Raw genomic sequence first — 12,479 nt, forward strand, 5'->3', positions numbered from 1 at the left:
TGTAACAAAACTTGTCTGGGTAACTATTCTGAATTCGATCATTTGACAGTAGTCTTTAGTATGGTTTGATCACATGACATGACCGGGTCTTAGAAGTTATTTAAAATTTTGTCCGGAGCCGCGTAAATCGCACACTTGTTAATATTACAGAGCACTAGATGTCCTCCGGCACTGACGTCACCTGACGCGCATAAAGTAGGAGGGCAATCCCTACTTTTCACACGGTGCTGTAATCTTTAACTCGTATTATCTCAACGTGAGGTCCAGCTCCCTTGATTTTGTTTTGCTCTGAAAGGATACTGTGGCTTTTGTAAAGGGAGAGAAAAGGCCAAGGAGGTTACTTAATAGACTAGCGTAAGAGTAGCGGAAAATCAGCAGCCATGACTCCAGTAAGAGGAATGCGACAAGTATGCCCAAAATGAGCTGCGACAGACTGACGGCCAGAATATCTTGCGTCGCCCGGGAAAAGTTTTTGGAGTTGTCCCTGAACACTCAACTTTTTATGATTTGCACTTTGGAGTCATCTTTTAATATTTTTTTTCAGCGTCATTTGATTTGAGTGCTTACTAACCATCACAGGGACATTTTCATCTTACTGGAAACATCTGATATTGTACGGACTGTTAGTTTATCCTATTAAACCAAAGACATGGGGCCAAAACAGAGCTGTCCAGCTGAGAGTGGTCGGGTCAGGGCGTATTCAAGTTCAGATGTCCCATCGTCTCGCGGTAACGGATCGGATGGACCTGCTTTGCTTAGGTACTATAATGGACGCACGTCGGGAGATCAGCAAATTCATTCAGGGGGACGATTCCCTGCTGGCAATAGACCTAATTCACTTGTTCAGTCAGCTGTCATACAGACTAGTCGTGGGAGCCGTAGCCAACGCGATCACTCAGACGGAGAAAGAAACGGGGAACCTCGACTCCTGATAGGGTCTTTGCCAGCACATCTCTCGCCTCACCTGCTTGGAGGTAAGTATCAGGACTCTTGCTTAGGAGTGCCTGAAATTTCCTCCATGACAGGAACAAATGACACACTTAGATAACGTTTGGCCCGAAGGTCATGGTAATAGTACAATAATTAATTCAGTTTTACAACTGGGGCAGGCTGTTACGGGAAATATGCCGACGTCATCTCAATATGGAAATCTTTCATTACATTGAATGTCTTATTAAATCATTCTCTCTCTCTCTCTCTCTCTCTCCGTCTCCCTCTCTCTCTCTCACACACACACAGACACACACACTCTCTCTCTCTCTCTCATCACACACGCACGCACACACACAGAGTTCGTCATAGGTCATAGGCTGTGGTTAAAATGATTGAATGGTTTTCCACAAGTCTTGTATTAGTGCACTATAATATTATGTCCATTCAGTAATAATTTCTCTCATATTTATCCGGGAAAACAATAAGGAAACAATGTCCAGGCCACCAAGCATATCACTGATGGTCTATTTGTGGCTGTAAAATAGCCTTAAAACTTTCATCCAAAACAGATAAGAGTTAGATAACAATTGGGTAAGACACAGCGAGTCACATGGCCTTAACTGTCGTGACTTGGTGTCTGCAGGCCGAATATGACATGTTTATCAAAGTGGAGCACAGAGGGCTGGGGCAGTCACATGGATGAAGAGCAATGATTATTTCCACTCGACCATGTGCTTTCAAACAAAGCTGAAAGAACTGTCTGTAAGAACTGTCTGTGAGAACTGTAATTAAGAACTGTCTGTGAGAACTGTCTTTAAGAACTGTCTGTGAGAACTGTCAGTGAGAACGGTCTGTGAAAACTGTCTGTAAGAACTGTCTGTGAGAACTGTCTGTAAGAACTGTCTGTAAGAGCTCATGGTCATATACTGATCACACCTGATATTTTATGGGCAGAGTGATGTACTTAGAAAAAACAAGAGACTGACACACACTTTAAATTGCCCCAAACACGCCTGTGTAGAGACAAACACAGAATGTCTCCAGTCTTTCTTCAGTGGGTCAGAATATAATGTGTACTACAGTCAAGAACACTGTCACATTTGCACGTTTTACTTAATGTTGTGTTAATCACATGGAGAGGATAAATCATTCATAGAAATTAAAACAAAATTAAAATGAAAAAATACTAAAAGAAACAGACTGATGACTGACTACTTTAAACATGACTCATAGGTAGCACCTATGATAGTCAAAGGCTGTTGCTATTTGGAAACAGATTTGTCAGTGACTTTTCTGGAAGAAGTGATGGGGTGCAGTACTTCCAGCCAAACTCCCACACATGAACTGGCACATATCATATTAGTCAATCATTTATGGTTCCACTTGGGCACCAGCAGTTGACTTATTGCATTAACAAAGTCAAACACTATAGCTGACATTGATTATCAGTTGTTTGTTAGCATTTCTGCTGCCTGACCTACTTTTGTGTATGATTTAGGTGACACTGTGCGGTTTGAACACAACTGGTTTATGTTTACCGATATTTATTTCCCCTCCTGGAGCAGTAAGTCCATGGAGTTGGAATATTTTGTGACTGTTCTAGACTATAATCTTTAGTTCCAGGTCATAGTCCACAGTACTGTCTATCACTCTGGGACTCCTGAAATGTGCTTTGTTTGTAGATAGATAGATAGACTATAATTTGTTGTAGGCATCCTAACTGAAAACTTAACATGGACATATCAAGCTGCTCTATCTCAGTAGAGCCGTGGCTGTTAAATATGCATTATTATCAGAGCTTTTAACCTAAATGAATATTAAATGTAAATGTAAACCAGAGGAGTGTCTGCTTAAAGTGATCAGGGGTTAGGGGCCATATATGTTGAATATTTGTAGTGTGAACTGTTGACACTGAGGTGATATTTACCGGCGTGTTTGCATGTGTGTGTGTTTTGTCTTTGGCCTACACACTTGACCCGAGGGGTCTTTTGTCAGTGTTGGAAGATGTAGGCACTGATGGATTAACACATACTGACAAAAATAGAGAAGGTGCCTTAGGTGAAGTGGAGAGAAAGAGACAGAATACATGTCACTGACCTCTTATTCTTATCACAGACAACTCCCCATCTTATTACCCTCCATAGCCTTTTATCTGTTTTGTGGCCTTTTAACTCTTTTGTGTTTATACGTTTGTTTGGCAAGTGCATACAGTATATTCAGGCTTACATGTCTGCTGTTATCTGCAGCTCTTTACATAAAGAACACCAGATAACAACAGACATGCAAAAGAGTATGAGCAGACACATCCCATGTAATCAGGCTCCCTGCTTTGTGTTGCTCTGTAACCATAAACATTCATAGTGCACCCAACCAGGGTCATCTGTTTTATGTGTTGTAATGTTAGTGGATAGTTTTCTGAACACTTATGATTAATAAATACAGTTGTTAACAGCCGCACAAAGACCATGGTCAAGAGTCAAGGAAGAGGATAAGCTTGATCACATCATGAAACTATTCTACTCTCAGCCCATTTAAGTCATTGTAGATAGGGTACTGTGTGTGTGTGTGCCTGTGTGTGTGTGTGTGCGTGTGTGTGTGTATGTGTATTTTGGAATAATTAGACGGGTGAATGTGAGATTAAAAACACCATTACCGTCAGAGCTGCTATTTTTCTCTTCTCAGGAATATTTAACCTCATGTGATAACAAACAGCTATGTGTTATGTTGGCTTCTCTTTTAGACCCTGACCTGACAGGTCACACATATTTATACAAACACACAGTCTTGCTTACTGGTGCATGGACTGACATGTTAACCTGCCCCCATTGCCTCCAGGTGGTAATCTGCCCGCAAGGGTTAATCTTGATACGGGTTTGAGTGCTGCACTTTCGCATACACTCAGGTGACCTGCTTTCCCTCTCCCTCCTAATCTTTGGCCCTCGGCAACCTGCCACTGATAAAAACAGGTGTGTGGGAATGTCATATTGATATTACCGCTCTGCTTCTTCCTGTGTCATAGCTGCCCTATTTATTTAGTTAGAGAGTAAGTGAGTTTGAAGAGTGTATAAAGTGATTGGGCCATGTGAATGAAGCCATAAGACGCCTATTAAAGCTGCCTGGTTCATATATAGTTCCTGGTTTGTGAACGTATTTCTTGGAAAGCTGTATGGCCTAAAAGGAACGAAACAAAAAAGTGCACCACTGTATTCCTCTGCCTTTGGATACTGACATTACTGCCATTGTATTCAAGACGTGCTTACCACTCTCTTTTTGGAGCTGAAAGACATTTGCATCAATGAAAAATTAGAAATTGTTTCAGTTAGGCGTGGAAGATATTTGAACATTATGCCTGCAAACATGAAGTGTTCACAAATGGTTTACATCAATGGTAACAAACTGTACAAATTTAGGTTCTTGTCATGTTTGCTTGCTCAGTTTTACTGTCCCTTGTGGGTGCAATAGCTAGAACAAGGTTAACCATAAACATGGTCTGTACTCGTGGCCACATGATGTGTGTGTGGGGGGACGTGCTGGGACAACAGTAAGCCCTTTGGAAGCCCTGGTTAACCTCACTGTCTGGTCCCTCAGGCTCAATGTCCCTCCGTTTCTAAAGCCAAAATATCACAAACAGGCTGTAGCTTATGTTTCTTAAATTCATCTCTGTGTGCTACTCCCCCCCCCCCCAAAAAAAGAGTACAGCTAAGCAATTAAGTTCTTTAAATTTTGTACAGAAAGGTCACCATGTGATATAGTGTAATTGTGTGTGTGTCGTAATTTGTGACATTATATTACACACGTACACGTTGTCCAAGATCTTTTTGCACAACAAGCTGACCAAGACTGGGAACATAACAAAACACAAGTAATTGTTTAGTAACAGTTCAGTTTTTGTTTCCTCCTGTTTGTTCAACAGAAATACTGACCGTTCTCTCTGTTCTCTATTGTTCAGCTGGCTTCCACTGTCCTGTATGCTCAAAGTATGTCTCCTCAAATGAAGTGGACTCACATCTCATCATGTGCCTCACCAAACCTAGACTTACGTATAACGGTGAGATATTGCCGCTTAAGGAAATGCCACAGAATAAATTTGATCTGGAAGTTCTGGGTTCTGGTTAATTATTAATAAAACTTGAATTACATTTCTTCAATTACATTAGCACTTGAGAATTTCCAGATGTAAATAGATCAATGCTATTCTTTACTTTTCTGCTACACCCTCTCTGTCAATGTGTTTTACAGCCTCTCTCTCTCTCTCTCTCTCTCTTTCTCTTTGTCCCTCTATCTCACCCTTACACCCCCACATGCATGCAATCATTAACATATCCACTGACTCTTGCTCCTCCGGTTTACACTGTGTTACAGTCCTTGATTCAGTTGGCTTCTGTGGTCTAAGAGCACCAGTTAAGAGAAAGATTAGGAGCATAAACAAGATTATGCCCATAGCAACCCAAAAATAGTTTTCAGACTGTATGTAGCGACAGCTAAACCTCCATATTCAGTGATGAATTTTATGGTTCAGTGTTGCTAAGCAATGATGTAAGGTTTAATCCACGTACAAAGAAATCATAAAATTCTCCACACATTCCATTTTGGGAATGGAAAATCAGATTTTATGACTGACCAATGTGACAAAATATGAAACTTACCAGAAATACATTGGTGGTTATTAATATTATATTAATTTTGTTGTACAACAGTGGTTAATCTGTATTCTTTGTTGTCACAGATGACGTTTTGACAAAAGACTCTGGAGAATGTTCGATATGTTTGGATGATATGGTCCAGGGGGACACCATCGCCAGATTGCCTTGTCTTTGCATCTATCACAAAGGGTAAGAGAAAAAAAAAACGCACTGTAGCCCATCTCCAGCATGTAAACACACATCAGTTTGATTTAATGTATAAAAGTTTTTTCCCCTCTTATCTCTCAGGTGTATTGATGAGTGGTTTGAAGTAAACAGATCTTGTCCAGAACACCCACTGGATTAAAGAACTAGAGATTGCTGTGTAAGGTATGTGTGGAGTAAAGAACTAGAGATTGCTGTGTAAGGTATGTGTGTCCTTTGTGTATGATAGATGTGAATGCTCAGAAATTCATATAATGTGTTTTGCGAAAAATCTTTCAAATAAATGTAACATAAGACGATTTTTTTTCCTTCATATAGGTTGACAACATGTTTGAGGACAATCCATTTTAAACACAGTCCAGGCCCAAGTCTTCCTCATCTCACGTCTATGCCAAAGGATTATTAAAATCAAATCTCAGGAATCCTTTTCTTTACTTTGCACTGCTTCTGTGTGAAGGAAAAACACACATCAGTGGCCACTATATACTCACCATATATACTGTGTGTGTGTGTTAGACTGCCGTAGCTTGTCCTTCAGGCTGACTTCAGTGAAGGAAACAGACAGAATAATGTTCACCAAAGACTGTGATTCGTAGAACTGGAGTGTAGGAAATAGTGTTAAGGGCATTGATGTTATGATAGCCAAGATGTCCCAATTATTAGGTTCTTCTTCAGGATGTTTTTTACACGTACGTTAAGGGAAGTGCGTTTTCACTTTCACATTACTCAGTAACAGTACAAAAGGACAACCACTCCTGTAACCTTTTATATCTTGCAAAGCACAATTGTGGAATCTTTTTTCAAGTTTCCATTTTTTAAAAAAAAGTCATTCGGTGGGTCTCCTGAATGTCGGCCTATTTTTCAGCGTTGTAGATCTTAGAGTAAATGGTACAAAAAGTGCCATTTTGTTAACGTGCTGCTAATATATAAGCAATACTCACAAATGAAATATTTTTAACCAAAGAATCAAAGATTTTATTGTGATATTGTGACTTGTTTGTGTGACTGTGGGTATTAAAATTTGGGAATATGAAATGTGGTCTAGAAATGCCCAAGTGCATTGTAACAGCACCTTTTCACAATCACACAGTTTTAACTTTCATTGCTGCTTTGGGATTAGCCATATCTGAGCCAAAATACACACATACACACACGTGTGTGCGCGCATGTTTCAGCTTAGGAGTACACTTGTTTGATGACTTTGAAATCCCAAATCTCTGCATATTTCTTTAATGTTTGACGTATTATTAAAATGTTTTATTAGTTATGTCTTTAGTGTGTGAAGAGCAAATATTAGAGGCAGGATCTTTCTTTGACTTTGTAGTAACTGTTTGGACTGACTGATCACACTGGAATACAAAAAACAAAAAATTGTTTTAGAGAGAGAGTGAGAGATTTGGGAAAGGTGTTGTACGACTGTACTAAGCTTACCTGATTTCACACACTGTCAAAACTTTACTGTGTATAAAGTTTGTCATTATTTAGTTATTTTTTATTTCTTTTTTGATTGTCAAAAATGTTGCAAGCATAAAACTTGAAATCACATCTTAACTTGATTGATGTACAGTATGTGTATAAATTAAAACGGATCATCCTAAAAAAAAAATATGGAGAAATGTATCCATTTAGTTCGACATATAGCAGCATAAATTTCACTTTGATGAAAACCTTAACAGCAAAATCTGGGACCCATATGTAGCTTCCTTGTTCACCACCTCTACAGCCCTGGGGCAACACTGAAGTTAACCACATAGGGTTTATGGGTGATCATATACATTTATTACTTGACATCTTTAATTTCATCTAATAACGAAGGCCCCCTGTAGTCATTCGTCTCCACAGCCTGCAGTTTCTTTATGTATTCTGGTGGTAGGCCATTCTGCAAGGCCCCTAGACACACAACCTGAAAAGAAAAAGTGAAGGGGTTTATCATTTTTACACGTCTACATTTTATTTTTAAAAGCCCACACCATGAGGACAAGTGTATAGAACAGCAGCTGGGTATCTCTCCAAGAAAATTTTGAATTTCACATTTGAATAAGTAGGGCAGGATAATGTTTAGCCAATGCAAGCAGGTTTAACAATTAACATTTCAGTCAAGGTCTACCCGTAACATATTGGCTTACATTTTAACATTTCATTCAGTTGTGCAATGAAAACACATCCATTCATCCTGTGATAGAATATTTGTTTATGAATAAAGGTGGTTTATGTAATTCGCATGGACAACATTCTAATGGTATTTCAACTGGTCCCACCTCTTTGTACTGTGGGGAAGGAGGGCTGGCTCTGAAATTGTTCATTTTGTATGTCCGACACAGAACCTGCCCTTCATCTGTGTGCACGGTCACCTCCAGTGGACTATACACACCATCGCTCACAGCCTCCTGCCTGTATATCAAAGACACATATGGTATTATAACGTTGTTCCTCTCCATTTTATTAATTATATAAGTTGCCTCAGGTTTGCAAGCTCTATTGACGTACTCGTCTAAGCTAGCCAAATGTTCATTGCTCAGTTTCCAAACAACTCCCCAGACGTCGTTCCCCTGGCTCTCCTCTATCGTAGCCACACCACCGTACCACCTGTTCTTTACGCCATCTCCCCAGAGACCGAATTTCAGGTCATAATCCTGCAAGTAGATAGGATTTACTGGTTAATAAAGCGAGAAACCAAACTTATTTATGCAGCCTGCTTGCTGAATTAACGAGTACTAGAAAGACAGGGGTCCCTCTGTCTATTCCAGATCAGAAACTGTTCTCAAAATACACTGCACACTTCAGAGCTTAGCTAAAATGGAGGTTATGGACGACCCGATGACTAGCCTTTTGTTGACTTGAAAACATGTATCAGGCATAATGATGTAATAATAAATCAAACAAGACTAACATGCAGTTTGTCAAAATCTAGTCTACAACTAAACCCGCTGCCAAAGTAGGTTGTGCGACTGAAATAGAAGTAATTCTAACAAATCGCGGACCGATATCATGCACCATTTTGTCACATCCTGGGACAACCAATCAGAGCCCATTCCTGAAACAAGCGACACACTCTCTAAAATTCAGTTTGGGGTTTGCCGTATTCTTAGTGCCAGTAGTAAAAGTGGAATTCCTTATTTTAGACCTCCGGTTCATAACATGTAGAAATTAAATTCTTGATTTCCTTCGTTAGTCCAATTACAATTCAATTTTATTCCAATGTATTGTAAATGTAAAACAAAACCTGTAATTCTTGGTATCAAGAATCATTCCATTTAAACCCATCACGCATCTCCGTTTCCAGCTATTTGATCAAAGGGGAAAGTTGGATTTAATCAAATGGTCTAGTGTAGCTTGAAGCATTCGCACAATTCTGAGAAGTACACGATGTACACTCACGTTGCACTGAAATCACTGAGGCAAATCAAATATAACCACATGCCAAAAACGCAGGTGTAATCAGAGCTAGGTATTTATACCTTGCAGCAACTTATACCTGTAGGCGACCGGTGCTATGAAACACTGCTGAGGGATTTTTCAGTTGAAGCCTCTCTTTCAACAAGTTGCTCCCGAACGCAAAATACATGAAGTGTTCCGCGCTTGACATAGTTCTGACTAACAACTACAAATGATCCAAAATGTAATAATTATTTCGTTTTATTATTTTACCTCTAGGTTCAGAACTACTGCACATTTATACCTCTTCTGTTTTGAGAATAATCGCTTCCTGTTCTGCAGCTCGTTCAGAACTCAAAAACTCGTCAAAATAAAAGTACACCGGAAAACATCAAATGTAGGCTTTGAAGTAAATTTCGAACTTCGCATCCGAGTCATTCTATTAAAGATGCTGGGGGGAAAACAAGCGACTCATATCAACACTATTCACAGATCGCACTCCATCCAATTTGTGCTTGTATTCCAAATTAACAAAAAAAGTAGAAACTGGACAGAACACTGCACAGTTCAGTGAACTGTGTGGAGTGCGCAGTACTTTTCACTGATGTCGGTAACTTGTAACGGTCTGCCACCATTACCAAGTCCATTTTTGCTAAGTTAGTGCAGTCCCCGAAAAACTTGAGTAAATATGCTATTAAATATGATATTGATGACACAATATTTTGGATAACTATTGTCGCGGTAAAAATCCACTAGGGTTTATCAACACAAGCTTAAAGTCAACCACAGAAACATTGCTTTAGCAAATCCTTTCCAAAAATATTCGTAAAAATGCTGCAAACAGCCAGTTCACACCGGACAAAATTGTTCCACCATGTTGATATCAACACGCCAGCTGTTTTAAAACTGGCTTTATGCTATCCCCCAAAATAACTAATGTAATAAAGAAAACTCTATTTATGAATATACACAAAAATGCTCCACATCCAAGCCCTGATTCTTTAATATGAACATTTGACCTGAAAAATACCCCCATAGAATACACATGCACAGTCAGTACATTTAATTCCCTGCCAATTTTATGTATTTTCTTAAACAGAGTGGCTCATTAGTAAAGCTATATTACTCTTAGTTCTTGTAATTATTGAATGAAACACCAGTGCACATAAGACACAAAACATTTTTATAGAACATAGTTTAATGTACAAAATGAAAGAGGAAACAATTATATGGGGTAACAATCAATGTCCAAAAGCAAAGAGAGAGAGAGAAAAAAAACCAAAAACATTCTGTACAAGCAGAAAAAAGTACAGCAGTTCAGGGCGTTCATCTTCTTGGACCACCCCTTCCACGACCACGGCCTCTGCCACGACCTCTGCCTCTTCCTCGTCCGCGTCCAGCCACTGTGGGAAAGAACAGGAATATCAGAGCAACGGTAATGAAGTGTAACACATTTTTATAAACTCACTCCTGATTCCTATTCAAAACAAGCATGTCTGGTCATATAAAACTAAAATGAAATTACAACCTACTCCATGCACTTTCACTGTTCTGATTCTAGTGTAGTGTGCATTTACAAATAACCCTGAAACACAGCTCTGACAGACACAGATTGTGTCTTAGACAAATAACATTATTAGTTCTCTAGGCAGTGAATGGCAGAAATACTGAAATTAAATACACTTCAGCAGAAAGAAGCTTTTGCAATGAAGACCCTCAAGGAAACTGCAAATGTTAATTTCACACTAATGTTTCAGGCAAAAAAAAAAAAAATCCACCCAGGAGATAAGCGATCAACACACCACAAAAGATGATATGAAGTTTGTTCATTTAGAGCCATGCTGTGCAAGAAATATTATACAGGTGCTCTAAGAACCTAAAGTGCTTTAAACTAAACTGTTTGTAGTGCACTAGCATGAGAGAAAAGTAAACGCCTAGTGGACTCTAAGTTGTCCTCTATCTATTAAATAAACCTAATCCTAATCTAAATGACTGGTGGAGCAACGCTGCTGCAGACCAGAAATGGAAGGTTTTGTCAATCTATTTACAAATCAGTACTTCTTAAGATATTTCTGGAAATAAATTTTTAAAAATCCTGAATTTCTCTCTCACCTCTCTTTATTCCAGAGCACTAATAAGACGTGACGACACTAACCAACTCTTAACTGTGCCATTCTTCCTTGATCACACACACACTTACCAGCCTCTCTCTTCTTTGACTTCACTTTTGGCTCAATGTCCACCAGCAGTGTATCAAGGGGTAGACTGTCTGGTAGGATGAAGTAGCGGATATTGTTGCCACGGATGCTGAGGGACTCCAGCTGGGTGGGCTCCCTGTTTTTCAGTGTCATTTTAACAGCTTTGAGATGAGTGTTCATACTAACATCAACACCTAGGAATGAAAAAAAGTCATCAGTGTCATTGTTTAAGAGTTACACTCCCATAGTCTGGTGATAAGTCAGTCTGTTTGTGATAAATACCTGTGATCGTGCCATGAACCTGGGTCCCATTCTTCAGCTCAATGGTGACTGTTTCATGGCTCAGCTTCATCAGAAATCTTAGAACGAAAAAAGGTGATGTTAGATAGGATGCATAACGACTGCACAGATGTGCCTTGCAGTCTTTCGTGCAAAAAAAAAAAAAAACTGAGGAGGACCGACAATCACAGACATCTTTCCGCTACTCAAAAGCAAGCTAAGTTACCTCGCTGATTAATAACAAAAGGGGCCGTGATGACGACTTAAGTTAAAAGTCTTGTATTTCACACGTGGTTTTAGCATTATTGGGAATAGCACAACTCATCACTGCTCTCAAATACTCAAGATTAAACAATATCCTTTGCAAAGATTGAATAAAGTGTTCTTCCTTGTTTACTTCTTAGCGAGCTAATGTTCAATTCAATTCACGCTCTAACTTGGCGCAACTCTATGCTAGAGACAATATATATGCACAACTCGTGTGGGATGCTAAGTAGTTGCACACCATTTTTTAAATTTTGTATAAGCTTATTTGTTCGTTTGCTTGAATTTTGAGAACACGGACACTGTTCACCCATTCATTCATGGCTTCCCGCCTCTCAGAGCTAGTTAGCTTCGTAGCCGCTATGGAAAATCTAATTCCATCCTTAGGAATACTGAGCTTGTACACATACTGCATGTTTGAATATATGTTATCATATTATTTTAACACAACTTACCGTACGAGTTTCATATTGGCAGTGGATTTAAGAGGCAAATCCTCTACCAGATGCAGAAAAATTGTAGCGCTAACGACAAATACGCGTTCAGACGCTACTGCAGAGGTTGAACTACATCCGGTTCAACT

General features: G+C 39.3%; 3 protein-coding genes across 4 annotated transcripts; 1 reads left to right on the forward strand and 2 right to left on the reverse strand.

Moving 5' to 3' along the window:
* The first annotated feature begins 259 nt into the window (after window positions 1–259).
* On the forward strand, window positions 260–7,331 carry znrf2a (zinc and ring finger 2a). The gene is made up of 5 exons (XM_030788735.1): window positions 260–974; window positions 4,883–4,981; window positions 5,660–5,765; window positions 5,865–5,945; window positions 6,099–7,331. The coding sequence occupies exons 1-4, from the start codon at window positions 650–652 to the stop codon at window positions 5,920–5,922; spliced, it is 588 nt and encodes a 195-aa protein (XP_030644595.1). The 5' UTR covers window positions 260–649; the 3' UTR covers window positions 5,923–5,945; window positions 6,099–7,331.
* Window positions 7,332–7,356: 25 nt separating this feature from the next.
* ggcta (gamma-glutamylcyclotransferase a) lies at window positions 7,357–9,367 on the reverse strand. The gene is made up of 4 exons (XM_030788736.1): window positions 9,256–9,367; window positions 8,268–8,413; window positions 8,039–8,171; window positions 7,357–7,683 (listed from the first exon to the last, which is right to left on the reverse strand). The coding sequence occupies exons 1-4, from the start codon at window positions 9,364–9,366 to the stop codon at window positions 7,561–7,563; spliced, it is 513 nt and encodes a 170-aa protein (XP_030644596.1). The 5' UTR covers window position 9,367; the 3' UTR covers window positions 7,357–7,560.
* A 968-nt stretch (window positions 9,368–10,335) lies between these two features.
* Window positions 10,336–12,449, reverse strand: snrpd1 (small nuclear ribonucleoprotein D1 polypeptide). Of its 2 annotated transcripts, none has more exons than XM_030789393.1 (4): window positions 12,352–12,449; window positions 11,636–11,712; window positions 11,356–11,424; window positions 10,336–10,558 (listed from the first exon to the last, which is right to left on the reverse strand). In XM_030789393.1, exons 1-4 carry the CDS (start codon window positions 12,363–12,365, stop codon window positions 10,482–10,484), a joined length of 237 nt encoding a protein of 78 aa, XP_030645253.1. In that variant the 5' UTR covers window positions 12,366–12,449; the 3' UTR covers window positions 10,336–10,481. The 2 variants fall into 2 exon arrangements, with proteins under 2 accessions (XP_030645253.1, XP_030645252.1); XM_030789392.1 differs by having other exon boundaries at window positions 11,356–11,547.
* Between the last annotated feature and the right edge of the window lie 30 nt (window positions 12,450–12,479).

The sequence above is a fragment of the Chanos chanos genome, chromosome 12, assembly GCF_902362185.1.
Source record: "Chanos chanos chromosome 12, fChaCha1.1, whole genome shotgun sequence".
In the NCBI taxonomy this organism is placed as follows: Eukaryota; Metazoa; Chordata; class Actinopteri; order Gonorynchiformes; family Chanidae; genus Chanos; species Chanos chanos.